At 57.6% G+C, this 26,478-nt stretch overlaps 2 protein-coding genes and 1 long non-coding RNA gene across 10 annotated transcripts in view; 2 read left to right on the forward strand and 1 right to left on the reverse strand.

Moving 5' to 3' along the window:
- Window positions 1-6,787, forward strand: part of PPP1R12B (protein phosphatase 1 regulatory subunit 12B) — a 204,967-nt gene extending 198,180 nt beyond the window's left edge. For 6 of the 7 annotated variants that reach the window (XM_059943491.1, XM_059943495.1, XM_059943504.1 and 3 more), the window contains one exon: window positions 1,375-1,459. Coding sequence is in view for 1 of the 7 variants with exons in the window: in XM_059943500.1 (XP_059799483.1) it covers window positions 1,375-1,461 (87 nt within the window). In the remaining 6 variants the exon portion in view is untranslated. Of the gene's footprint in view, window positions 1-1,374 lie in introns of all 7 variants that reach the window. The other variant, XM_059943500.1, reaches the window with a different exon arrangement.
- A 1,418-nt stretch (window positions 6,788-8,205) lies between these two features.
- On the forward strand, window positions 8,206-15,529 carry LOC132377361 (uncharacterized). Of its 2 annotated transcripts, XR_009506606.1 has the most exons (5): window positions 8,206-8,951; window positions 9,558-9,667; window positions 10,460-10,594; window positions 11,127-13,126; window positions 13,522-15,529. It is a non-coding gene; the product is annotated as an uncharacterized LOC132377361 (long non-coding RNA). The 2 variants fall into 2 exon arrangements; XR_009506608.1 differs by lacking the exon at window positions 8,206-8,951 and having other exon boundaries at window positions 9,231-9,667; window positions 11,127-15,529.
- SYT2 (synaptotagmin 2) overlaps window positions 11,391-26,478 on the reverse strand; it is a 36,508-nt gene continuing 21,420 nt past the window's right edge. Inside the window, exons 2-9 of the mRNA XM_059943555.1 lie at window positions 18,152-18,339; window positions 17,123-17,289; window positions 16,159-16,278; window positions 15,752-15,919; window positions 15,412-15,579; window positions 14,378-14,495; window positions 13,530-13,663; window positions 11,391-12,903 (exon numbers count right to left, since the gene is read on the reverse strand). Of these exons, the coding sequence (XP_059799538.1) occupies window positions 12,697-12,903; window positions 13,530-13,663; window positions 14,378-14,495; window positions 15,412-15,579; window positions 15,752-15,919; window positions 16,159-16,278; window positions 17,123-17,289; window positions 18,152-18,323 (1,254 nt within the window). The 5' untranslated portion in view covers window positions 18,324-18,339 and the 3' untranslated portion in view covers window positions 11,391-12,696. The remainder of the gene's footprint in view (window positions 12,904-13,529; window positions 13,664-14,377; window positions 14,496-15,411; window positions 15,580-15,751; window positions 15,920-16,158; window positions 16,279-17,122; window positions 17,290-18,151; window positions 18,340-26,478) is intronic.

Consider the following 26,478-nt stretch of genomic DNA (forward strand, 5'->3'; position numbering starts at 1 on the left):
GGTGGAGGCAGAAGAGGGAGGCCAGCCAGGCTCCGACGGTGTCAGGTCGGAGGTCAGAGGACAGGCCTGCTCTGGTATTTCCTGGATTAACGCCCTCTAACACTGCACGCGGTCCCAGCTGTGGCCCCATGGAGCCCCTGCTTTGTGAGGGACGAGGGCGGGGATGGGCTTCTTTAGATACAAAATGGAAAGCCAGAGAGGGGAGCGGTGCGCCTCAAGCGGCACAGCTCACGGATGACGAGTTCCGGCTTCTGGACCCGCGACCGCGTCTGCAGGGAAGTGAGCTCTGGAGTCAGTGTCTGCCTCCCGCGAGGAGCAGCGCCGTGCCGCACTGGCGCTGCTGGCCTCGGGCCCTCGTCGGTGGACCTGAGGATGGCTGCATCACAGACCCTGAGGCCGCCCTGACGCTCCGAATGGTCTCTGTTCCCTCGATACCAGTGCCTCGCGCGTCTGTGGTCCGTGCCCACCAGCTTAAGTCTCCCTCTGCAACTCAACCTGCATCTTCCATAAGAGGCTGAGGGAGCGGTTCCATTCTTCATGGGGATCTGACTGACCCCTGAGTGCTAACAGCAGAGCCAGAACTGGAATTAGCCCTGGGAACGCGGGGGGCCTGGAGGTTTGAATGACCAACCCGAGGACACTCGCCCCGGACAGATGTGGGTGTGGATTTTTGTCGCCTTCACGGTGAAGAAGTGCTTTCCCTCTGACCTGACTCTCCTGCCGCCGGCAAGGCTCACACACCAGCCATGCCCTCATTGGGACCCGTCGGGGCTGTCAGACGCCCCGCACTTGCCCAGCCTGGGCTCGGGGCCGCTGCTCCCTCGCTTCACGAGTTGTGCGACACAGTGTGATGGTCCGGGGAGGCCAGGCTGGGGGAACAGACGTCTCCACCCCCACCTCCCACAGCAGAGCCCCAGCCCCCTTTGGGCGCTCACGGGCTCCTGGGGGCTGGGGGTTGACTGTGGACATGTGCTGCGGCCAACGGGGACCTCAGTGGGTTGCGTCACACGGCACCAGAAGCAAGACCCTAAGTTGTCTTGGGGGTGTGACGGGAAAGCCGAGCTGTGCCCCCCACCGCGCGTTCCCGCCTTCCTTCCCTTCGCCCCATCGCCTCTTCTGACCCTTCCCGTGTCCCCAGCACACACGGTGCTGCCCTGGCTTCTCTGGGCCAGAGGTGAGTTCCGGGGAGGAAACCCTGGAACAGTTACTCGTTCAGGAGAAGGAGGGGGTGGCGCACGGGGCAGGGGCTGTTCCTGCCGTGTGCGCGGAGGGGCTGTGGCCCCGAGCGGTACCGTCACCAGCCCGTGAGCAGGAAGATGGGCGTTTGGTCGCCGTCACCGGCCGGACTGACTCGCCTTTCCCTTCCGCCCGCAGGTCCTGACGGAACTGAAATCCGACAACCAGAGGCTGAAGGACGAGAACGGCGCCCTCATCAGGGTCATCAGCAAGCTGTCCAAGTAGACCAGGCGCTGGCTACCCGGGAAGGCGCCGGGCCCCGCCTCTCCCCCGCCGGCGCCCGCCAGCCAAGAGGAGCCAGGAGGACCTTTCTCTGGCCGTCGTCCGGTTGCCGCCTCTGCACCCTCAGTGTCCCCTCCTCCGGCCCCTGCCCCTGGGTTTCAGACAGTTCTCATCGAAGCACGACTGCGATCCCTCAACCGACAGAGCCGCCTGGTGGAGGTCTCGGGGTCACCAGGCCAGCCGTGGACCTGGCTGCCGGGCCGCTGGTCCACGTAGCGCTTGGTCCAGGCCCCAGCCCTGCCGCCACCGCCATGCGCTCTGGCGTGGGACACACAAGGGGAGGCCTCTGGAGCTGCCGCCACTAGATCCAAGTGGACAGTGACTCCACGTCGGGGTGCCTGCTTGTCCTTGCCTCTCAGGAACTGACTTTTCTCTAACTCCCGCCGGTGGTGGTGGAATTTTTTCTACCAGCAACCCAGTGGCACCCTGACTGGTCTTAACGCCCGTTCCCTCCGTGTCTGGCCCTCTCCCCAGGGCTCGGGTGACCTGGCTTGCCCTTTCCCTTTCTGCCCTTTTACTTTCCTTCCTCCATCCACCCCGCGGCACGTGCCCCGGGGGGTAGGCGCTGGGACAGAGCACCGACCCCAGCGGTGTGCCCGGGCAGCGGTACCGCCAGCCTCTCCCTGGCCAAGCCGGGCCGGGCTCAGCTCCCCCTCATCCTCCCCACGCCGCGTTTCTCTACTAGAACCCCCGCCTGCCCCACCTCCCTTTGACCTCGTCTCCTCTCCTGAAGAGAAGTGGCGCCGCTGTGAGGAGGCGTGGGGGGCGTCTGAGGCCCCCACCCCTCATGCCTTGTGCTGTGAGCGTGGTGGGCTTGATGGCGTAGGGGGCGTGTTTAGGGGAGAGACGATGGTTTGCTCAGAAGCCAGCAGGAGGAATGAGTCTGGACTCGGAGTGGCGAGACCCGGTGGCCAAGGCTGTGTCCCAGGGACCCCACCCCGCGGTCAGGGAGCCTCTGGCGGCTGTGCCTTGATCGCTCGAAAGCTGGGCAGCTTGGATGAGAGTTGAGGTCTTCCTGAGGGTCCCCCTGTAACATGACAGCCCTGCCGTACCTGCGGTTGGGGACCCCCAAGGTGCTGATGCTCCCCTGGGCCTGGAAGTCGGTCCCCACGTGCCCTGCTTTTCCCACCTGCCCCGTCTTGGCTATCCTTCTCTGGACGAAAACCTGGACAGGTGGCTCCCTTGGTCCAGCACAGAATTAGGTCATGAGTTCTTGATGATGCCCCAGTATTAACACTTAAGTGTTTGCTTTTTGTAGGCGCTTTATCCCTCGGCTGGTTTGAGTGTGCAGGTCACTTTGGGGTTGCCGGAGACATTCAGTGTGTAGCGGTCCGTTCTCAACGTACGCTACCTCTGCCTGGTTTCTCTTTCTTTCCAGCCCCTTCCATGGCCCTCAGAAATGTCACACGCTCTTTAACCCAGAGCCATGATCAAGGTCCCAGTTCAGGATAGGAGATATGTCTCCTGGGACAAAACGCCTTTCTCAGAGTTTGCAAACTCTTCCATGTCCAGCCATTTCCTGCGAGGAGCGACGCCTGGGGGGGGGGATTTGTGTCGTCAGGGCTGAAGGGGGGGGCGGAGGGGGATGCTGAGTCAGAGTGAAGTTTCATATCTTCCACTGTAGCGTTTCCTTTGTTCTGGGGGAGGGGACCGGGCACGAGGCCTTGGCCCTGACCCTGACCCTGATTCTCCGGCACACCCGGGGTGCTGGGCAAGGGCTGGCGTTAGCTGCCACCTCTTTCTCAGGAAAAGGGAACTGAATTATTAGGACGTCACCTGGACTCTCTTGCATCAGGCAGAGGGGCCGCAGCACGCCCTCCGCTCCGTCTGTGCCTTTCGGGGGCGCGGGCGGCTCTCGGAACCCGGTCGGGCTGTGTCCCGCACCTCCCTCCAGCCCTTCGGTGTCAGGCCTCTCCACTCAGGAAGCCAGGCTCTGTGGCTGGAGCCTGTGGTGTGGACCATCCCGTGATCTCAGGCGCTCTCTCTTATGCAACTAACTCTGTGAGACAGACTCTGAATCTGGTCTCTTTCCAGGCGGTGCTGGTCCGTGAGGTGATGGCCAGGGGCCTCCTCGCTGCCTCTGGGGTTCCGCCCTGTCACCGTGGTGCCTGGATGGGTGGTCAGCGCTGGGGGGAGGGCCTCGTCGTCCTTGGCCAGCAGTTTTCTGGACAGGCCGCACCTCTGGGAGTGACAACCAGCCTCTGAGAGTCTGAGTCTCTAGCTGAAGCCTCACTGCTTCGCCCCCTCGTGCCTGAGGCCCCAGGCCTGGCCTTGGAAGGGTCTGAAGGAAGAATGAGCCGTGGCCTGTCTCCTCGACCCACTTGCAGGGCGTTAGCTTCTCTGCTCCCCTGCCCTGAGCAAATCGTGTGCATGTTAGCGCCACTTGGGATGAAAGGCACCTGGAATCCCACTTCTAAGCCTGTGGACCCCACCAAGGTGTGTGTGAACTGCCAGTGTGGAGAGGAGCAGCTCGTTTCCGTCTCCAGGTTTCTGGCCCTGGAGCAGGCCTCTCCCACCCAGACGGACACAGACAGAGGCCGGGGTGGCGGTGGGCGGGGTGGGCGCTGCTCCCGGTGGGCATGAGGCAGCAGGAGCGGCGCAGAGGGGCTTCCCAGATTCCAGGCCACTGTGTGCCTCCAAAGGGAAAACCTCGGGGACTCAGCAGCTGAGCCGGTAGGGAGGGGCCCCTGGTCCCACCCACTGGGTGAGCGCTGGCGTCCCGGCCTCCAGCACGGCCCCTGACTCTGGACGCGGCGGCCAGTGGTCATAGGTGGTCCTGGCCCTGTCGGGGCCCAGTTACAAGTACAGAGCGTGGTCCCCGTTACTGAGTTTTAAGGCAGGTTTCAGCACCTCGGAGGGAGTCTGCTGACCTTGTAGGAAGGCAGCTGTGGCGGCAGAACGAGGCCGCTGAAAGGACCGGGCTTTGGGGCCCGGGGCCAGCGCCTGTCCTGACCAGCCGTGCAGCCGTCTGTGAAAGGGGGCTGGGCCGGTGGTCCTCAGGACCCGTTCTTGGCTTGAGAGTCTGTGATTTGTTGATTCCTAGGGAGACCAGAACATTTCTCACTCAGAGTTTTTGCTCTAACTTCAAAAATTCTTTTCTTCTCATTTAAATTGTTTAAGTGTGTGTCAAGGTGGGAAAGTGAATTCAGTATGGAGGGTAGTGGCCGTCCTTCCTGATGGCCTGGTGAGAATATGCAAACCCGCGGGGGTGGAAACACGGCCTCTGGATGAGTGGTTCTCACGGGAGGGGCCCGGCTCCTGGCGTCCAGACAGCAGACACGCTGTGTTTCTCCCCGCCGGCCACTCAGTCTCAGCTCTGCCTTAAGCACCAGAGGGCCTTCCTCGAGGAAACCCCAGCCTTTAGTTTTGTGGGGCCATCAGATCTGGACCTGGGCTGTCGCGAGCCGAGGTCCCTCCCCTGAGCAGGGCTGCAGGGAGTTTACACCAAAGGCTGCAGGACCAAGCAGCCCCCCGGGAGGAGGGGCAGGGCCAGGGTCTGGGGCCCGCGTCCCTCAGCCTCCAGCCAAGCCGAAGCTTTGCTCAGCCTCCCGGATGGGTATGTAGACTCTATCAAGGATGGCCACGGATCGCTTGTGCTCTGATTAGATTGGGCAGTAGATCAGCTTCATTGCGGCCCCGGGAACCGTCATTGTCACGGCTGCTTGGGAGTGAGGTGGGCTCGGGGGCCGAGAAGAACCAAGTAGAGAATCTGGACTGGCTGGTGGTGGCGTAGCAGGCGACGCAGCCCCTCGCGTGGGGGTTGTGGTCGGGCATCGGGTGGAGGAGGGGTCCTGGGAGCCCCTCCTGGGGAAGTAGGTCTAGAGACAGACACTGCTGAGGGTTGCTCTGGTGCTACCTCAGGAGGTTTCGAGCTTCGGGGATCACTCTTGCTTCTAGTCTGTGTGCACACGTGTGTTTGCTACATGGAGATTTCAAAATGCAATCTCATCACCCAGTTTCATCCAAATGTGTTATTCTGTTAACTCGTATCTTTTGCTTCCCCCCTCCATTCCCCAGAGGGCTTCTCTCTGAGCTTCTCCAATTAATCTGCTTCTTATTTTGGACTGGGAATCTGCCAGTTACCTTTTCTGTTACTTCTCCAGATTTTCCCCTAATGCTCCCAGTAAACTTTTCCTGGGTGGCCCTTTAAGGTGACCTCAGGATGCTCCTGTCCTTGCAAAATAAACACACCTTTCGTCCTCCCACCTACTCTCATCTTCCTCCACATTAATTTTTTGCTTTTCTCACTTGGAGCTGATGGTGCTTTAGAGGAGAGATTGTCGACGAATCAGCCCCGACTCTTCCCGTTGCAAAGCTGACTGGCTGTGCCACTTGCCCCTCGGAGGTGAGGTTTGGCCCTAGCCGGGGCGGGGCCCATGGGCAGCCTGGCCTCGTCTGCGCAGCTAGAGACTGAGTGAGTCCTCAGGAGGGCAGCGGGCAGTGTCGGTGCGTCTGGGACGGTGGCCCATCTGCCGTTGCCTTGCAGGAGCGGGTTCAGGGCAGGCAGGGCCCCAGGGGCCTTGTGAAGCCTCGATGGCCTCACAGAAGCAGGACTCGGGGTGTGGGCAGGTTCTGGACGTGGGGTGCTAGGCCGGCCTCTGAGCCTGACCTGCGTCTTCCCTCCACACCGCGCTCTTCTGGGGAGGGGGCTCGGAGGGAAAGACGAGGGGCTCAAGCCAAGACAGCAGGAGGTGGGCCGCAGGGGTGGGGGTCCCCTTGCACCCCTGAAAGGCTGGGGCTGCTGTCAGGCTGGCACCCAGGTGGGGGAGGGCGAGACTGTGTCCCCGTGTCCCTCCATGGGGGACTCTGACTCGGGCTGCAGCGCCGTGGTCCCCACTCATCCCCCTCCGTTCCCTCTGCCTCGGTCTTGATCAGTCAGTGGAAAGAGCTGTGAGACCCTCCCTGGGGTCTCCACACCCCCATTCCAGGGGTAGCGTTTTGTCTCTGATCACCTTACCCCCACCTGACTTCCCCTCCAAGAAAGCACCAGATGGACCGTTTTAACTTGGCTCCGTTGTAAATACACGTGGTGGGGATGGGGGTTTAGGGAGGGACCCAGATGCGCTTTGTGAGCTGAATGTATTTTTATGCAATTTTGAGTGGCCTTTCAACTCTGAGATGAATGATTTTGTTTTACTGGTTGTTATTATATAGTATTATTAAGTATTCTGTGTTTGAAAGTTTGGGAATAATAATATTCACATCTACATGATGCCTGTAAACACAACAGTATTTATAAATAAGTAAATTAAATTGTGTTTTAACTTTGCGACTGTCTCCACAGTTTAGGAAATGGGGTTTATAGAACCTTACATCTGGGCCAGCCCGTGGTAGTTTCATGTCACCATCCTTGCCACTGGGGGCCGCTGTCCCAGGGACGGCCACAAGGCCCAGGAGGAGCCCGGCGGGGGCTCCCGGCGTCCGGGAACGGGCACTGGTGCTCTCACCCCGGGCGGCTGGGGCCCTGAGAAGGTGGCTTCCTTGGGTTCCCGGGGTCTCTGCCTTCTGCTCTCTGCAGCACTGTCTCTGCAGGGCCACCGTTCGGTTCAGGGGAGCCGGAACCACTCCATGGCTCCAAACTCTAAAGGCAGCTGGCGGGGGTCACTGGAGTTTACGGTGCTCAGCCGCTGGCAGGGGGGCCAGGGTCGGGCCCTCCGTCCGTCCTAGTGCACCCCATCTGGTTTGCTCAGCCCCCGTTCACACCCAGCGGAGGCCCTGTCACCGAGCTGGAGGTCAGGGAGGTGAGGGAGGGAGGCGTCTTCTCCCCCGCGGCCACCCAGCCGCTGTCCTGCGGCCCAAATCGGAGGCAAAGGAGCAGGTCTGTAGCGAGGGCTCCTCTGGGTGCCCGCTGGGCCCGGGCAGTCAGCAGAGACTGGGCATCACCTGGAGGCGGTGAGGCCCGGCGCTTCCCTCCTGAAGCCTCCCCAGCCCTCGCGCTGGGCTGGCCTTGCCCCCGTCTCGATCCCAGCCTGCCAGGCCAGCCGTACGGGCTCTGCCATCTTGTCCCTGGAGCTTGGCCCTGAGCCGGACGCCCCCCTCCACCTGCTGCAGAGGGGCTGCGGGGGCCTCCCTGAGGAGACGGCCCCCAGGTCGCGGTGAGTACGGGTCACCCTTCCAGGTCTGGGGGTGGTGCTGCCCTACCGTCTCTTTCCAGAAAATCCTGAAGCCCCGTCCTCGGCCTCAGGAGTCACAGACGTCTGAAGGAGTCGGCTGTGGTGAGCTAACCGAGGGCTTGTAGGAACCGTCCCTCCTCCGACCCCACCCCAGGGCCAGACCGTGGCCGCGCCCCGAGCCCGGCTCTGCTGGCGTGGGGGGGCCGAGGGTCTAGTCCACCCCGGCCCCGGGGAGGCCTTGCCCCAGCAGCTGCCCTGAGGGCCCACGTGCCCACCGCCCACCCGGACCTGGTCTGGCCTTCTGGCCTCTCCAGCCCCCGAGGGAAGAACCGTGTCCCCAGCCTCACCCCGCGCTGACCCCGGGGGCGGCTCCTGCCCCCAGCCCAGCAGGAACCACCAGAGGCCGCCCCCAGCGTGCTTTCAGCTCATCCCTTTAATAAGGAGACGCTGCTTGTTACAAAAGAGCATGTTGACAAGAGATGAGACAAGAACACAGCCCACGTGGGGTGGGGGGGGACTGCCAAGCGGGGGCGGGGGCTACACACGGGTCCTTCCTGGGACGACTTAAGGCAGGGGTCCTGGTGGGGCTGCGCGTGCCAGGGGGCCTGGGGCCTGCCCGCCGTGGTCGTGCAGTCTTCAGACCCCAGGGTTTCAGAAGCAGCCGATCCCGTCCTCAGAGGGGAGGCGCCAGGGCAGAACGTCTGGCTTCTCGGAAGGGGTCCTGGGGCCCCGATGGCTGAGGGGGGCCCTGCGCACCCCCGCCTCCACGCCCCCCAGCGCAAGGGTTCTGGCTTGGAGCGCACGGGGCCCACCTGCCCACCTGCGGCCTCGCCAGCACTCCTGTCAGACCCCCGCACCTCCCCGTCCTCCCATCGGGGCTGGCCGGAGGGGTCGCTCCCGTGCGTGGTGTTCCTCTGCACCGGGGCCTGCGGCTACTGTCCCTCCTGGTTCAGCGTGATGGCTCGGGACCCGGGGCCCCCCGTCCCCCTTCCACCTCCCGCCCTCCCACGGGACACCTGGCCGGGGCCGGGCTGGGGCGCTGGCGAGGGTCCCTCGTAGCCAGACCCGCCCGGCCACAGGAGAGAGCATGCGGGCGGGGGAGCTTGACCCACCGTGCTCTCCAGCCCCCGGGGTCCCTCCCCACTGCCACCCTCGGCCCCCCAAGCCCCCAGTGTCACGTGGGCAGGGCTGGTCCACCCAGGCGGCATCGGGGACCTGACCACAGACCCAGCCACGGACAGCTCCTGAGAACCCTCATCGCCTGCAGGGGGTGCCCCCGCTGCCCGTCACCACCCACGTGGAGTCGGACCGCGACACCAGGTGAGCGAGCCGGGCCAGTGGGGACATCTGCTGGGGCCCCACTGGGAGCCCTGGACACCATCCGTCCTCGCAACCTGGGGCTGAGCGCAGAGGTGACGACGGGCGCGCCCTTCACAAGTGTCCTGAGGGGAGCCCGTCAGCGGGGCACGGGAGCTCTGGGAGGATGGCCCCACAGGGGCCCCTGTATGGCTTTTCAGTGAATTCGAACAGTGGGAGGAGGGGGCACACCACACAGGACACAGGGCTGGACGCAGGGCGCCGAGGGTCAGCTCTGCCCACGGTCCCCTGGTCAGACCAGGGCCGGAGGCCGACCCCCCCCCCCCGGCGCATGGCAGGGCGGGGCCGGCGGGGAAGGGACTCTGCACACACAGTCGAAGGAGCAGCTCAAGTTGTGTAAAACGGGGCTGGGGGCACTCAGCATTGCCGTGCGGTTATTTACACAGAGTTGAGACATGCATCTTGGCGGGACGAGACTGGGGTCGTGTTCACAGGTGACCACCCTCTCCATGAGGCTCAGATGGCTTCAGAAGGTTCTTGTTTTGTTGGCGCTTAAAAAATATATTCTTGCGTCTTCAAGTCACAGTGTCCCCCTTCCCAATATTGCAGCTCAAAGAACGGGTAGAATCCTGGTGACCTGTCCCTGGCCCCCTGAGACTAGGGGTGAGGGCGAGGCAGAAGTGGTCACAGCACGGACGGCGGGGCAGCCTGAGTTTCGGGTGAGTCCCAAACAGCGCCTAGGAGGGACTGACTGACACTTTGAAAGTATTGGTTATCTGAAATTCAAATTTAACTTGGTGCCCTGCATTTTTATTTGCCAAATCTGGCAACCATGTTGGGGGGCTGAGGGTCACCACGATCCGGCCTGGGGACCCTCCCGTCTGCCACCACCCAGGGCTCTGAGGTGGGAAGGGGGATGGAGAGGAGGGACACCCAGGGACAGCCTCTCTGTGGGGCTGGGGGAAACAGAAGCCAGACACGCGGGGGACGGGACACCCTCCCTCCCCAACCCCAGGGGCGGCCCCCCCAGTTCGCTCACCCACCACCTCACACTGCAGGGTTGGCGGGGGAGCTGCAGCGACCCCCCCCCCCGCCCCCCTCTCTCTCGCTGAAGCCCTGGGCCAGCAAGGTCATCCCAAACCGACTCTAGAAGCACAAGCTACACATGGTTCCTGGGAAGTAAAAAGACCAGGCCCGAGGCTGCGTGAATCCCTGCTGTCCCTTCCCCCAGCCGAGTGCCCCGGAACGTCACTTCCCATCCGGCCCGGCACCGGTCACTCATCATCTGGGGCTTCACCCAGCTTCCCCCAGCCCTCAGCTTCTGCGGCCAAAGTCCGAAAACATGCCCAGAGCCCTGACAGAGTTGGTTCCACTCTGGAATGATTATTCAAGGAGAAAGGAGGAAACAGAGCTTTCTGGCCTCACCTCCAGTTTCTGGGTGGCACTGGGTTTCGTTTTTCATGGTTTCAGTCCCTTTGTAAAAATCGCTTCTACTTTCCTCTCTGCAATAGACTTTGGGAGTGAAAACACGCAGCCTGGAGGCCTCCGGAACCCCTCGTAGCCGACCTTAATTCTGTCCCACTTAGGGCAGGACCCCGACACCCCAGAAACAGGCCTGGTGGCAGTGAAGGTGCTCTGTGGACGGGGTGAGAACCCTCAGGTGCAGGACACTTCGGACCGTCCGTGTGTTTCCCTACCTAGTTTGTGGGCCCGGTAGATGCCGTCTGCTCAGACGGCTCCTCTGAGGCAGGGGCCCAGCCAGGACCGGCCAGAACCCAGGAGAGCACTGCTCCCCGCCCGGGTCCCCTCGGCTCCGCACTGGTGCCCGCACTCAATCTCCCAGCCCCTGAGGCTGCCCACTCGGGGTGGGCCCAGAGCCGTAATCCAGCCGCGTCTCCGGGCCCAGGACCCCCAGAGCAGCAGACGTGCTGCGGGGTCCTCTCTCCTTCCCGCCGGGAGACAGGCGAGTCCCGGGCTCGGGAGGGTGGACGAGAATCCCAGGTGGTGGAAGGTGGTCGGGAAGGTGGAGGGTGAGAAGTCAGCTCTGTGGGCCCGGGGGAGGCTGGGGGGGAGGGGCCCTGAGGAAGCACCAAATCCCATAGCTCTGCAGGGGGCCATCCAGGCCGGGACGGCCCGCTGTGGTCCCCCCGGTCCTGAAGCCTCACTCTTGTCCTACAGCCCGGGCCCTAGGACCAGCCCCCAGTCTTCGTCAGGTCCCACGTTCTCGGCATCAAGTGAAGAGTGACTTCCCGAGGACCAAGGGCCACGAGCAAGGCTGGGCCCCACTTCCCAGCTGCTCCCGGAGGAGGCGGCGGCTTCTCAGCACCTGCCCGGCCGGGAAACGCAGCCCGGCAGGAACACAACGCCTGCTCCCTTCTGACGGTAAAAGAGACGTCCCTCTGCCTCAGGTGCCCGCAGACGCCAGGGTGGCCGGATGGGGTGGGAAGTGCCGCCACGTGTGCTGGGAAAGAGGCGCAGCTCCGGGTCTGGGAAGCCGTGAGTGTTGTGCGCTGGGGAGACGGCCAGGGCCTGCGGCTGCAGAGACGAGGGCGGCCGAGGGGGGCCGGGGGCAGGCCTCTGGCCACAGGGGCCGGATGCTCTCGCCCAGGCTGCAGGTTTGGAAGGAGACTCGGTGCAAACTGGACTAACGTATATATGGCTTTTTATCAATGCTGGGGGCACGAGGTGAGCAGGGAATGAGCACAAGTGACCGCGGGGCAGAACCCGGCCCATGTCCTCCGCCACCGTTCGGAGTGGCCGCCCTGCTCCTCGGGATTCAGAGGAAGTCCCTAGGAATGCTAGGAGGGGCCTCCCCGCGGGGCCCCTGGGAAAGCTCGGCCAGCTGTCCACTGCCCTCCCCTTCTTACCTGGACCTCAGGGGAACTAAGGACCTGTAAACCTTCCTTTTCAAGCCCTCTGGCTCTGGACAGATACCGTGTCTTCAGACAGCGCTGCTCCACTTTGATTACGGGAGAAGCACAGGCGGGAGGGGAAGAGATGCCAGTGACTGTTGTCTCCCGTCCTAGAAAGGGAGCCGGCCTCTGGGTCTCCCACCGCAAGGGCGAAGGTCCGGCAGTTTCATTTTGGCCTTTCTGGGAAACGGGTCTTCTGTTTCTTTGCGGTTTGACCTCACCCGTCAGCAAGGTGAGGTCGCGGGACTGACAGTCCCCGTTCGAGTCCAGCCAAGCTAGCCTGTAGCTCAGGTCTGTGGTGTCCCGGGAAGCCCCCGGCAGCAGGAGGAGGCCCACGCCGGCATCGGGGTTTGGTCCCGGCTCCGCACAAGCCGGTCTCCCCGTCTCGCCTCCCGGCCACTGGCACGCAGTGTCCGAGCAGGGTTCCCAGGCCTCTGCTCCCACACGGCACCCGCCCACGGCCCTCCGCGAGCACAGAGGGCGCACACACGCGCACGGGTCGCCGGCCGCTGGTTGCTTCCGTCGGGAATCGGGAGGTGCTGCCATTCCGTTGGTCCGGAACGCTCAGAAAACCGAAAATGCCGCCAAGAGAGCCTCCCTCGGGGCGAGGCCTGGGTGGAGCTTTGGAGGAGGAGGGTGGTGGGCGTGCAGCGGGGGAGCCCCGGGCTTCTCTCACCTCCGAGGGGCCTCCTCAGCCGCGTCGGAGGGAGGGGGTCTGCAGAAGGAGGGCGAGGGCGGAGAGCGAGGGCAGGACCGCGCCCAGGTGGGCAGGGCCGCCCGAGGGCTGTCCCGCTGAGGTAGCGGCGGCTGGAGCGCGGCTGCGCGGGCCGCCGCCCCTACTTGTTCTTGCCCAGCAGCGCGTCCACCTCCTCCTCGGGCTTGAGCGAGTGCCACTGGGCGATGGGCCGGCGGGGGTTGGCCAGCATGTCGGACCAGTGCCGCAGCTCCGTGCCCGTGGCGTTGCTGCCCATGAAGATCTTGCCGATGGCCTCGTTCTTGCCCAGCTTGTCGTAGTCCAGCACGGTGACCACCACCTGGACTCTCTGCAGGAGGCGGGGAGGAGGGGGAGTGGGCAGGAGAAGGGGGCCGGCGACCCAGCCCCCTCCCAGCCCCTCCCTCCCCAGCCCCAACCGAGAGCGCCACACGGAGGCGGGCCCGCGCCTTTGACGCATCCTTCGCTTCCGCCAACGACTGAACACAGGCCCCCGGCAGCGTGCTGAGCGCCTGGGAGCGGAAGAGCAGGCGCATCCCCGCAAGGCGACAAAGGTGACGCCCGAGAGGCCAGCACGAGGCACCTCGGGACCTCGGAGGGAGTGACGCCCAGCGGGGCAGTTAGGGCAGGCTTCACGGAGGAAGTGACGGGAACTGGGCGGTGCAGGCTGAGGGCCTCCCCAGGCGGAGAGGAGAGGACCCCAGGCAGGAGAGCAGCCGGGTCGGCGGGGAGGGAGGGCAGGTGGGCGGCCGCCGCCTCGCCACACACACCGCCCTGCCACCGACCTCGAGGCCCAAAGGCAGTATCTGCGCGCAGTTCCTGCTCACCTCCCCGGAGGAGGGGCGGTCTGGGAAGCGCCCGGGACGGAAGCCCCAGGGCGGTGGCCGTCTGTCTCTCTGTGGTGGTCAGTGGGTAAGTAACTCACCCGCCCCGCGTCCACCCCTGCCAGCCCAGCACCTGGATCTGCTCGAAGGGGATCTCGAAGCTGAAGGACTCGTTGAAGTACGGGTTCAGGGTCTTCTTCTTCACGGTCGTCTTCTTCTTCTTGAGCCTCTTGCCGTTCTGCATCAGGTGGATCTTCACGTAGGGATCTGTGGGGAGGCAGCCGGCCAGGCCCTGAGCACGCGCCCGGCCCGCCAGCCCAGGGACAGCAGAGCCAGCTTCCGGGCCAGGGCGGCCAGAGGCTTCACCTCCGGGACCCGCCATGGCTGTGGCCGCCTGGAGCTCTGCTGGGACGGACCTGCGCCGGCGCTCGGTGAGGATCCACTTGGTGATGTCCTTCCTGGGCAGGGGCACGTCAGCGACCCACCCCCTCCCATCCTCCCGACCTTGTCGATGAGCCACGAGGCCCAGAGAAGGGAACACATCTGCCTGAGGTCACACGGGGGCTCAGGGACGGAGCTGGGCTGGCGGGAACCTGAGCACTACAGGAAGGCAGGGCAGTCGCCCCCCCAGCCCCGCCCGGAGCCCCTTCCAAGGCAGAGCCGCCCCCATCTCCCCCTGTAGAAGGTCCCGGGCGCGGACGGAGGGCCTGCGTCGGGCCAAGCCCTCCCACCGCCTGCCCTTCCCTGTCCCTGCCTCACATGGGGGTGACGTCCCTGACCCCTTCCCTCCAGGGCCCACAGGGAGAGCAGCGAAAAGGCAGCTCTCAGCGGGGCTCCCGCCCCGTCTTACCCTGAGGACCCAAAGCCGCTCAGACAGCCTGTGTGTCCCGCGTGTCTGAGGCCTGCTGTCCAGGTCGAAGGCTCTGGGCCGCGACCGGCTCGCAGGTGCCCCCCGATGGCAGCCAGAAGCCATGCACACACCTGAAAGGCCACCCACGTCCATCTTCTTGAGGTTCTTGGCCTCCAGGATGCAGACGGTGAGCTTCCCAGCCGTGGGCACATAGCGCAACGAGGTGCAGATGTCACCCAGCTTCTCCGGCTGTCAGGGGAAGGGGACGCGGTCAGCACAGCAGCGCCTGTGTCCAGCACGGCTGACCCCCTCGGGGCCTCAGGCCAGGGTCAGCACAGCCCTGGCCGCGACGGGTGGACACTGCAGAGCCGAGAACAGGCTGCTGGCGGCGTGGTGCCGAGGAGGCTCTGGACGGGCGTGGGGTTTGTTGGGGCCCCTCCCCAGCCTGAGCAGACAGCGGAGGGGGACGAGGAGCAGACGTGGTACCCGAGGGCCATTTCCAAGGGCACTGGGAGCCCCCCTTCCTGATCACAGCCGTCCCACCCACAGAGTGAGCTGTAGCCTTCAAAGCCCTTGGCATCCCTTTCCTTGTGTTAGTGTCACAGGGCAAGGACCTTGTGACTAGTAAGAGAGGGGAACGATTTGGCATTGGGGCTCCTGGGCCTGAGAGCTCAGCCAACGCCACGGCACAGTCAAAGCTTCTCAGAGGTGGGCCTCGGGGCCCAGGCTGACCACCCCACCCACACCCCAGTTGGGGTGCTGACCCTTCCTCCGCGCGACCTGAGCCCCGAGGTGAGGAAGGACACGCCTCACATACAGGGACTCAGCCAACACACTCGGCTGGTGCTTGGAAAGGATGGTGGCTAAATGGAGGCTTTGGTACACAGTAGGTGCTCAGTAAATATTTGGTGAGTGAGTGAGTGCTGTAGCAGTTTCTAGGAAGACAAGCCCCCCTTGCTGAGAATTCTCTAGAACAATGTGGGCTTTCCCTGTGGGTGAATGAGGTCCCCACGTGGGTCACTGGCCCTAAGTGGGCCCAGAGCTGCGGGAGAAACAAGAGTGACGTGTCCTGTCCACCTGAGGTGCCCCGCCGGGTGGCTGATCCTCATCTGCAGAGACAAAGCCGGGGGTGTGGGGCGGACCCTCCAAGCTCTCCCGCCCTCACCTCCTCCTTCTCTCCGCCCTGCAGGTCCCTCCACTCCTCGATGGGCTGCCCCAGGTCCACGGTGTTCATGGGCACCTTCACCTCCCCGATGATGTCGTGTTTGGAGAAGCGGTCAAAGTCATAGATGGCCATCACCAGGGTCTTGCCCCCCAGCTCCTGGTACGGCACCTGCAGGGCACAGGCAGGATGGAGGGGTCAGGGCAGCTCGGGGCCTCTGGGGGTCCTGCAGGACGCCTGCCGAGTCTGCGGACACCCGGGCTCGGGTCCGGGCCGAGCTGGTTCTGGGCCTCAGCTACAGCCCAGGACCAGGGGAAGGTCCGCAGCAGGCCCAGCCTGTCACCTTGAAGGTGAAGGTCTCGTTGAAGGCGGGGTTCAGCGTCTTCCGATGGACTTTGGTCTCATATTTCTTCTTCTTGTCTGGAAGGAGGAAAACCTTGACGTAAGGGTCCGAGGTGCCGCCCATGTCCAGGGCAGGCAGTTCCGCGGCCTGCAGGATGCCCACGGTGAGCTGTGGAGAGAGTGGGCGCCGGGTCAGCCCCGAGGGGGCGGGCGGGTGCCAGACAGGAAGTCGGTCTCCACCTCCCTCCCCAGGGAATCGGAATAAGATGGGGGAGACGGTCGCCGAGGGATGACTGGTCTCCCCGAGGAGGGCGGCCCGTGGACGGCGGGCGGCCTGAGCGCAGCCCTTCCCTGGAGCCCTGGGCGCCGCCCCGTGGAGCCCTGGGCCCCCCCCTCCGCCCCGCACACCTGGTTGGCCTGGAAGTCGTAGTCCAGGGAGAACTGCAGCTTCCCCAGGTTCTCCGGCTCCTTCTCCTCCTCCCCCTCGCCTTCTCCCTCCGTCAGGCCCGTCTCGGCGTCGTCCTCGTCCTGGGGGGCTGAGGAGGGGAGGGAGGGTCAAGGGAGAGAAGGCGGGGAGCCACCCCCATGCAGACCCCGACCCAGAGCTGGGGGGCTCCGTCTGGCCCCGCTTCCCCTCAGCCCCCAGCCCGGCCCGGATGCCACGCGGCTTCTTGAGTGGCGGAGCCTCGCTGCGACCCCCGACCCCCCCCCCCACCCCAGTGCAGGCCACCACGTGGGCAGCACGTACCAGGCGTGCAGTCCGGGCGTCCAGGCCAGGTGAGTCCACAGGTGGGAGGAGAAGGGAGAAAGTGGTAAGAAAATCTGGCAGCTCAGACCAGCTGCGTGGCGGGGCCGGGGCCCCCACAGGCTCACACGCACACACACGTCCACGTGCATGCTCACACACGCTCTCACACACATGCGCACGCGCAGCCACGGCCCCTGGCTGATCTCCTGAGATCAGCCCTCCTTCCTCCCTGCACACTGATTCCTTGAGCAAGAAATTCCTCCCAGAACAAACATGGGGAAAGTGAGGCGCCCAGGGCCTCTGCAAACTTAAAAGGAGACACGGGTACATCAGGGCCTCTTCCAGGCTGACCCCCTGCTCCCTGAAAGACGGGGAGAAAAGCCACGTCCTTGTGGACTAGAGACGGACCCATGGGGCCCCACGATGGGACGTGGTCCAGCAGCCCTGCCGGTGGGAAACCAGGTCACACGATGGTGGCTTCCTGGTGGGCGGGGGTCCCTCTTCCCAGCATTTTGTCCCAACGGCCTCCTTTCGGGTCAATCAGGGACAGGCCCTGCTGACCTGAGTGAGCCCTTCCCACCCGGAAAGCATCGAGGGGCCTCCGGTCTCCCGGCCCCCGCCTACCTGGCCGCCCTTCATGTCCTTCATGTTCATGGCGTTCTTGGCGCCCTTGCCCTTCTCCTTCTTGTTCTTCTTCTTCTTACAGCAGCACTTCTTGCAGATGCAGAAGCAGCAGGTGAGGAGCAGGAGGCCCAGGAGCACCGCGATGGCGACCAGCGCCCAGCGGGGGACTGCCCACGGGGACACCGGCGTCAGCGGTGCCCTCCTGCAGCCCCGACCCCTCGGTGATTGATAGAAGACTGGGTAGGGGCCCGGCCCCCTTTCCACACCCCGCGTTGTAAACCCACAAGTGGTGTGCACGTAAGTTGCACACTTTGGTGGCCGCCCCAATGGGGACAGCCTGTGACAGGGACAGCAGCCAGGCGCACACCACGGGGACCCCATCTGGGCTCTGCTGAGATCTGACAACTTTGATCCTTGGAACTGCGGCTCACACGAAGGATGGGATGGTCCTCATCAGACCCCGGTGGGGGAGGAAGGCCTGGCCCTCAGGCACAGTCCTGAGAGGGCTGAGCCTGTGCCAGGAGGCCGGGCTCCAGAGGGGCCGCGGGTTTGGGGGAGTACGGGGGGGAGGGGCGGGCCGGCCGGGGCTGCTCTCCGAGGTGCTGAAGCACCGCCTCCCACCAGTGGGGCTGCTCCCCGAATCCGGACCTCTGGTTTCTCCCCACAGCCTTTACCAGAAATCCAGGAAGCAGTAAGGGGTTTTATTTTCTACCTTTCAAAATAAAGTAGTTTTAAAGTGTGACTGGGAAACTTGAATAATGATTTCTGTTTCATAATTTTTTATCTTCTTTTGGTTCCATCTTTTGACAGATTTCTAAGTATAAGAACATTTTTTCCCCCGGGGAGGTTAGGGCACATAAACCCCCTTGTTCCCTTCATTAGTGCCAGACCACACTGCCCCCCATTCCTGAAGGGGATCCCCAAATAATCCAGCCTCGAGTCCAAACATTAGGAAAGATCGCGGCTGTCAGTCACACCCCCATGGTACCCTCCAACCCCCGCCCCCAGGCCGCACACAGGGACACTCACGAGGGAACTTGACCATCTCATTGAAGAATCGGTCCTTCACCGTGGCAAACCCGTACCCCTTGCCCTCCCTGGCGCCTCCGCTCTCGGTGGAGTTGTCCATGGGCCCAGCGGGCATGGTGGTGGTGGCGGGAGCCACCATGGGCTCCTGGTTCCTCTTGAAGATGTTCCTCATGGTGGCAGAGGGACGGCTATGGGTGAAGGGGGCAGGATGAGCATCCCACAGGCCCGAGTGCAGACGGCTCTGCCCATGGGCCAGGAGAGGCTCTTCCAAAAGCTAAAGACTGTTGTTTGTTTATGACTAAAGGCCATTACAACAAACCCACAGCAAACATCATTCTCAATGGTGAAAAAATTAAAGAATTTCCTTTAAGATCAGGAACAAGACAAGGATGTCCACTCTTGCCACTATTATTCAACATAGTTTTGTAAGTCCTAGCCACGGCAATCAATCAATCACAGAAGAAAAAGAAATAAAAGGAATACAAATTGGAAAAGAAGTAGTAAAACTGTCACTGTTTGCAGATGACATGATACTATACATAGAAAATCCTAATGATGCAACCAGAAAACTACTAGAGCTCGATGAATTTGGTAAAGTAGCAGCATACAAAATTAATACACAGAAATCTCTTGCATTCCTATATACTAACAAACAATGAAAGATCAGAAAGAGAAATCAAGGAAACAATCCCATTTACCATAGCATCAAAAAGAATAAAATACCTAGGAATAAACCTACCTAAGGAGGCAAAACATCTGTACTCAGAAAACTGTAAGACACTGATGAAAGAAATCAAAGATGACACAAATAGATAGATATACCATGTTCTTGGATGGGAAGAATCAATATTGTCAAAATGACTATACTACCCAAAGCAATCTACAGATTCAATGCAATCCCAGTCAAATTACCAATAGCGCTGTTCACAGAAATAGAACAAAAAATTTCACAATTTGTATGGAAACACAAAAGACCCCGAATAGCCAAAGCAATCTTGAGAAAGAAAAACAGAGCTGGAGGAATCAGGCTCCCTGACTTCAGACTATACTACAAAGCTACAGTAATCAAGACAGTATGGTACTGGCACAAAAACAGAAATACAGATCAATGGAACAGAATAGAGAGCCCAGAAATAAACCCACACAACTGTGGTAAATTAATCTATGACAAAGGAGGCAAGAATATACAAGGAGAAAAGACAGTCTCTTCAATAAGTGGTGCTGGGAAAACTGGACAGCTACACATAAAAGAATGAAATTAGAACATTCTCTAACACCGTACACAAAAATAAACTCAAAATGGATTAAAGACCTAAATGTAAGACTGGATACTATAAAACTCTTAGCGGAAAACAGGCAGAACACTCTTTGCAATAAATCGCAGCAATATTTTTTTTGATCCACCTCCTAGAGGAATGAAAATAAAAATAAACAAATGGGACCTAATTAAACTTTAAAGCTTTTGCACAGCAAAGGAAACTATAAACAAAACCAAAAGACAACCCACAGAATGGGAGAAAATATTTGCAAATGAAGCAACCAACAAGGGATTAATCTCCAAAATATACAAGCAGCTCATGCAGCTCAATATCAAAAACAAAAAAAACAAAAAAACAAATAACCCAATCAAAAACTGGGGTTAAGATCTAGATAGACATTTCTCCAAAGAAGGCATACAGATGGCCAACAAACACATGAAAAGATGCTCAACATCACTAATTATTAGAGAAATGCAAATCAAAACTACAATGAGCTATCACCTCACACAGGTCAGAATGGCCATCATCAAAAAATCTACAAACAATAATGCTGGAGAGGGTATGGAGAGAAGGGAACCCTCCTACAATATTGGTGGGAATGTCAATTGATACAGCCACTATGGAGAACAGTATGGAGGTTCCTTAAAAAACTAAAAACAGAACTACCATATGACCCAGCAATCCCACTACTGGGCATATACCTGGAGAAAATCATAATTCGAAAAGATACATGCACCCCAATGTTCACTGCAGCATTCTTTACAATAGCCAGGACATGGACGCAACCTAAATGTCCATCAACAGATGAATGGATAAAGAAGATGTGGTACATATATACAATGGAATATTCTCAGCCATAAAAAAAACCCCAAAATAATGCCATTCACAGCAACATGGATGGACCTAGAGATTGTCATACTGAGTGAAGTCAGACAGAGAAAGACAAGTATCATATGATATCACTTATATGTGGAATCTTAAAAAATGGTACAAATGAACTTATTTACAGAACAGAAATAGAGTCACAAATGTAGAAAACAAACTTATGGTTAACAGGGGGGAAGGGGGGTGGGATGAATTGGGAGATTGTGATTGATATATACACACTACTATATATAAAATAGATTAACTAATAATAACCTACTGTATAGCACAGGGACTGCTCAATACTCTGTAATGACCTATATGGGAGAAGAATCTAAAAAGAGTGGATATGTGTATATTTATAACAGAGTCACTCTGCTGTACAGCAGAAACTAACACATTGTAAATCAACTATACTCCAATAAAAATTAATTTTAAAAAAAAGACTGTATTAGCCGGGACTTCCCTGGTGGCGCAGTGGTTAAGAATCCGCCTGCCAATGCAGGGGACACAAGTTTGAGCCCTGGTCTGGGAAGATCCCACATGCCGCGGAGCAACTAAGCCCGCGAGCGACAACTACTGAAGCCCGTGTGCCTAGAGCCCGTGCTCCGCAACAAAGAGAAGCCACTGAAATGAGAAGCCCGCGCACGGCAATGAAGAGTAGCCCCCGCTCGCTGCAACTAGAGAAAGCCCGCACGCAGCAACGAAGACCCAACGCAGCTAAAAATAAATAAATAAAATTCAAAAAAAAAAAAAAAAAATATATATATATATATATATATATATATATGAGTTCCTGTTTTTAAAAAAATAAATAAGAACAAAATTTTTAAAAGACTGTATTAGTTGTAATCCCTTTACGTCCCAGGGTACTTCCAGCAGTAGCGACACTGGTGACGCAGCGACCACAGGGCCACCAGTCGCTCCTCCCCATAGTCACGCACCAGCCCCGTTTCACAGACGCAGGAACACAGACGCAGGAACGGAGGCCCAGGGCCTAGGCGGCCCCCGCCACTTAGCTCACAAGCCCTGGAATTGAGGTTCCAACCAGTCACCTGACCCGAGAGCCTGCAAAAGCACGCTTTCCTGTATCTGGCCGCACCCAAGCACATCACCCAGCGAAGGAGCAAGGTTTCAGCGAGGACTCCCGAGCCACCTCCTGCCTGCGTGACAGCACCCGGCACCCCCGCCCTCCTCATCTCCGTGCCTCAGGCTCCCTCCGCACCCACCCAGGGTGGGTTTCAATCTCTCCTCCAGGAAGACGGCACCCAAGTCCACCCCCGGAGCCCCTTCCTCCCCCGGGTGTCGGGGTCCCTCGCCAGTCCTGCCCCCTCTACACAGCGGCACATCAACCTCCTACTCAAACCAGGGCTGCCCATTAATAACAAAAGTCATCCAGGTTTACGGGGGACGGAAAGAGACTAAGGGAGACATTCCCCATAATCCTACCTTCCAGAGATAACACAGGTTAGCGTCCTTGGAGAATCTTATAACAGTCTTTTCTTCTGAGGGTGTTTTACATGTTGAGATCATACTATATATAATTGGGTATTCTGCCCTTTTTTCACGTAAAATTTTGTCACAAGCATTTTCCTTTATCATTAAAAACTTCCTTTGTTATCAAGTAGCTAAATAATACCCTGCTACATGGTAGTACTGTATTTTGATACTTAGATGGTTTGCAAGCTCCTGCTGGTAAAAGTATTATTGTGATGGTCTTCATTTAAGGTAATGTTCTTACGAGTTTTTAAACTCTGCTCCCCCAACCCTCCCCTCCCCACCGAGCTATTTCTGCTTCTCAAAATGGGGGTACGAGCCCCCTCCGCAGGCCCTGTGAGGTCAGACGCAGGCAACGTCAGCACCCCTCTGCCCGGCGCACGGTGGGAGCCCAGGGGGTGTCCGGACAGCAGCGCACACCTGCGGTGCTCCAGGTCATGGGACAAACAGCACATCTCCGAGAAGCACCAAACACACAGCAGGACGCAAACAGCAAAGGCAGAAGCGAGGCTCTTCTCACTGTGCTTCTCCCTACGCTCAGAGCTCTTCGGAGGGCAAGTTTTAGGGGCCCTGAAGCTCCACCCCTGCTCTAAGAACCTGAGTCCTCGCCCCGGAGCCAGTGTGGCCGGCACAAGCCGCCCTGACCACACGGCGATGCAGACGCATTCTCCCCGCTCACACTCGCCGAGCAGTTTAGCAAGCTCTTGTTACGTGCTGGGTAAACTAGCCTTGATCCTAAAATTCATCTCGAAAGGGAAGGTGGAGCCCGCCGGGCCTCGGGGGCTCAGCCCCATCTCCCTCACTCCCACCTCACTGTCCAGGATTCCGCGGCCCGACTCTAAGAGGGCTTAATTGAGATGCAATTCACATCCATTCAATTCACTCATTTAACGTGTTCAGTTTGGTGGTTTTTAGTATACTTACAGGGTTGTGCAACCACCACCACGATCTAATTTTAGACCATTTTCACCAAAAAGAAGCCCCACTTCATTATCAGTCACTCCCCATTCCTACCCTCCTCCCAGCCCCGGGCAACCACTGACCTATCTGTACAGATTCCCCTATTCTGACTTTTCATACAAATGAAATCATATGATAGGCGGCCTTGGTGTTCAGCTTCTCCCACGGAGCGTAGTGTCCTCAAGGGTCATCCATGTGGTAACAGGCGTCAGCACTTCATTCCTCTCTATGGCTGAGTAATATTCCACTGCCTAGATAACACATTTTATTTCTCCATTCATCAATTTATGGACACAGGTTATTTCCACTTTTTGGCTATAAGAATAATGTTGCAATGAACGTCTCTGTGCACGTTTTTGGACATGTTTTCATTTCTCTTGGGTAAATACCTAGGAGTGGAATTGCTGGGTCATATGGTAACTACATTTGACATTTTAAAGAACTACCAAACTATGTTCCAAAGTGGCTGCACTGAGCCACTATGGAGAACAGTGTGGAGGTTCCTTAAACTAAAAATAGAGTCGCCATATGACCCAGCAATCCCACTCCTGGGCATGTATCCAGACAAAACTATAATTCAAAAAGATACATGCACCCCAAAGTTCCTAGTAGCACTATTTACAACAGCTAAGACATGGAATGTCCATCGACAGAGGAATGGATAAAGAAGATGTGGAGTGTGTGTGTGTGTATATATATATATACATATATATATATACACACACACATATACACACAATGGAATATTACTCAGCCATAAAAAAGAATGAAATGATGCCATTTGCAGCAACATGGTTGGACCTAGAGATTATCATATTAAGCAAAGTAAGTCAGAAAAAGAAAGACAAATACCATATGGTATCACTAATATGTGGAATCTGAAATATGCCACAAATGAACCTATCTACAAAAGAGAAACAGACTCACAGACGGAGAAAACAGACTTGTGGTTGCCAAGTGGGAGGGAGGGAGGGGGAGGGAAGAACTGGGAGTTTGGGATTAGCAGATGTAAGCTATTATCCATAGGATGGATAAACAACAAGGTCCTACTGTAGAGCACAGGGAACTATATTCAATATCCTGTGACAAATGATAATGGAAAAGAATATGAAAAAGAATGCATGTATGTGTATAACTGAATCACTTTGCTGTACAGCAGAAATTAACAAAACATTGTAAATCACCTATACTTCAAAAAAATTTTTTTAAAACAGCGGCTGCACTGATTTACATTCCCACCAGCATCGTATGAGCGTTCCAAGTTCTCCACATCCTGGACAGTACTTGTTATTACATGTCTTTTTGTTTATAGCCGTCCCAGTAGAGGTGAAGTGGCATCTCATTGTGGCTTTGATTTGCATTTCTCTGATGACTAATGATGTCAAGCATCTCTTCATGTGTTTATTGGCCATTTGTATGTCTCCTTTGGAGAAATGTCTGTTCAAATCCTTTGTCCATGTTTTAATTGAGTATTTGTCTCTTTATTATTGAGTTGTATGAGTTCTTTGTATATTCTGGATACCAGTTCCTTGTCATGTATGTTTTGCAAATATTTTCTCCCATTCTACGGTTATCTTTTCACTTTTTTAATGGTGTCCTTTTTTTTTTTATAATATATTTTTGGACGCATTGGGTCCTCGCCGCTGCGCATGGGCTTTCTCTAGTTGTGGTGAGCGGGGGCTACTCTTCATTGCGGTGTGCGGGCTTTTCACTGTGGTGGCTTCTCATTGCCGAGCACAGGATCTAGGCGCATGGGCTCAGTAGTTGTGGCACACGGGCTGAGTAGTTGTGGCTCGTGGGCTTAGCTGCTCCACGGCATGTGGGATCTTCCCAGGCCAGGGCTCGAACCCGTGTCCCCTGCATTGGCAGGCGGACTCCCAACCACTGCGCCACCAGGGAAGTCCCTTGATGGTATCCTTTGAAGCACAAAAGTTTTCAATTTTGATGATGTCCAATTTATCTGTTTCTTTTGTTGCCTGTGCTTTTGGTGTCATATCTAAGAAATCATCACATAACCCAAGGGCACAAAGATCTACTATATTTTCTTAGAGGAGCCTAGTAGTTTTAGCTCCTACATTCAAGTTACGATTCACTTTGAGTTCGTTTTCGTGAATGTATTTTGTGTACGGATCTCCATTTGTTGCAAAGACTGTTATTCCCCACCGAACCGTCTTCGTACCCTTGTAAAATACTAACCAACCATAAATGAGAGGGGTTATTTCTGGATTCTCTATTGCATTAATCTATGTCTATCCTTATGCCAATACCACACTGTCTTAATCACTGCAGCTTTGTAGTTAAGTTTTTATATCAGGCAGCGTGAGTCTTCCAAATTTGTTCTTTCATGAAGATTATTTTGCCTATTCTGGGTCTCTTGCATTTCCATATGAATTTTATGTTCAGCTTGTTTTAAAAAAAAAAAAATCAGCTTGTTTATTTCTGTAAAAGCCACCTGGGATTTTGATAGGGATTGCACTGAATCTGTGGGCCAATCTGCGAGTGCTGCTATCTTAACAACGTAATATTCCAATGTCTTTCCCTTTAAGATCTTCTTTAATTTCTTGCAACACTGTTTTGCAGTTCCCAGGATAAAGTCTTACACTTTTGTTAAATTTATTTCTAGATATTTGATTCTCTTTGATGCTGCTGTAGACAGAATTGTTTTCTTAATTTCATTTCAGATTGTTCACTGCTAACAGATAGGAATGCAGTAGATTTTCGTGTATTGATCTCATGTCCTGGCATATGCTGAACTGGCTTACTAGTTCTGATACTGTGTGGTGTGTGTGTGGAATGTGTGTATGTGTGTGTGTGACACGCGTGTGTGTGTGTGTGGTGTGTCTTCCCTAGGACTCTCCATCTACAAGATCATGCAAAGTGAGATAATTTCACACCTTTCTTTCCAATTCAGATGCCTTTTCTTTCTTTTTCTTCCTTAACTGCCATGGTAAGAACCTCCGTGCAGTGTTGAATAGAAGTCGTGAGAGTGGGGGTTCTTCTCTTTCCTGATCTTCAGAGAGAGTGTTCAGTCTTTCTCCACCAAGTACAAGGTTAGCTGCAGGCTTTTCGTCAGGCTCAGCCCGCATGGTTGTTGCTTCTGGATTTTGTGGTGGGCAAGAGGCAGCCTGGCTGGGAGAGGCAGACTGTGATCCCGGGACGCTTACCGCTTGCCAGATGACTCCAAACAAATCTCGTTCTGAAACTCGATTTCCTCATATAAAAATGGCAGAAAATAATACCTACTTTGCAAAACTGTTGTGAAAATTAAAAGAATAAATTTGATTGTGTCTGGCACGGAGATGATGTTCGATAACTGTGGTCGGATCTGAATCCAGGAGCCCCTTCGAAGGGCCTGAGTGGCCTCGGCACAGCAGAGGGACCCCTACTGGACGTGGACCTTTCCCCAAGCCCACAGGACGAGTGAGATGAATCATGAAACAAAAGAATCGACCAGGGCAGACGGTGCTGCGTGTGCCACAGGCTCAGGGGGCCCCACAGACCAGGACGTCAGCTGGAGAGCCCATCCCAGGGGCCTTGAAGTCCAGGAAAAGGGGCTCGGATGGACTTACGTCCCCAGCAGGAGTGGCCTGATCTGTTTAAAGGGCAACGACAGCTCCACGGGGAGCAGAGGGGGTGAGGCTGGGGCAGGGGGCCCGCAAGGGGTGAGTTCACAGTCCGGCCAGAGATGATGTGGACCCAGACAGGGTAGGAACGCCGGGGAAAGAGCAGAGAGAACAATGGGGGAGG

The sequence above is a fragment of the Balaenoptera ricei genome, chromosome 1 (assembly GCF_028023285.1).
Source record: "Balaenoptera ricei isolate mBalRic1 chromosome 1, mBalRic1.hap2, whole genome shotgun sequence".
Lineage (NCBI taxonomy): Eukaryota > Metazoa > Chordata > Mammalia > Artiodactyla > Balaenopteridae > Balaenoptera > Balaenoptera ricei.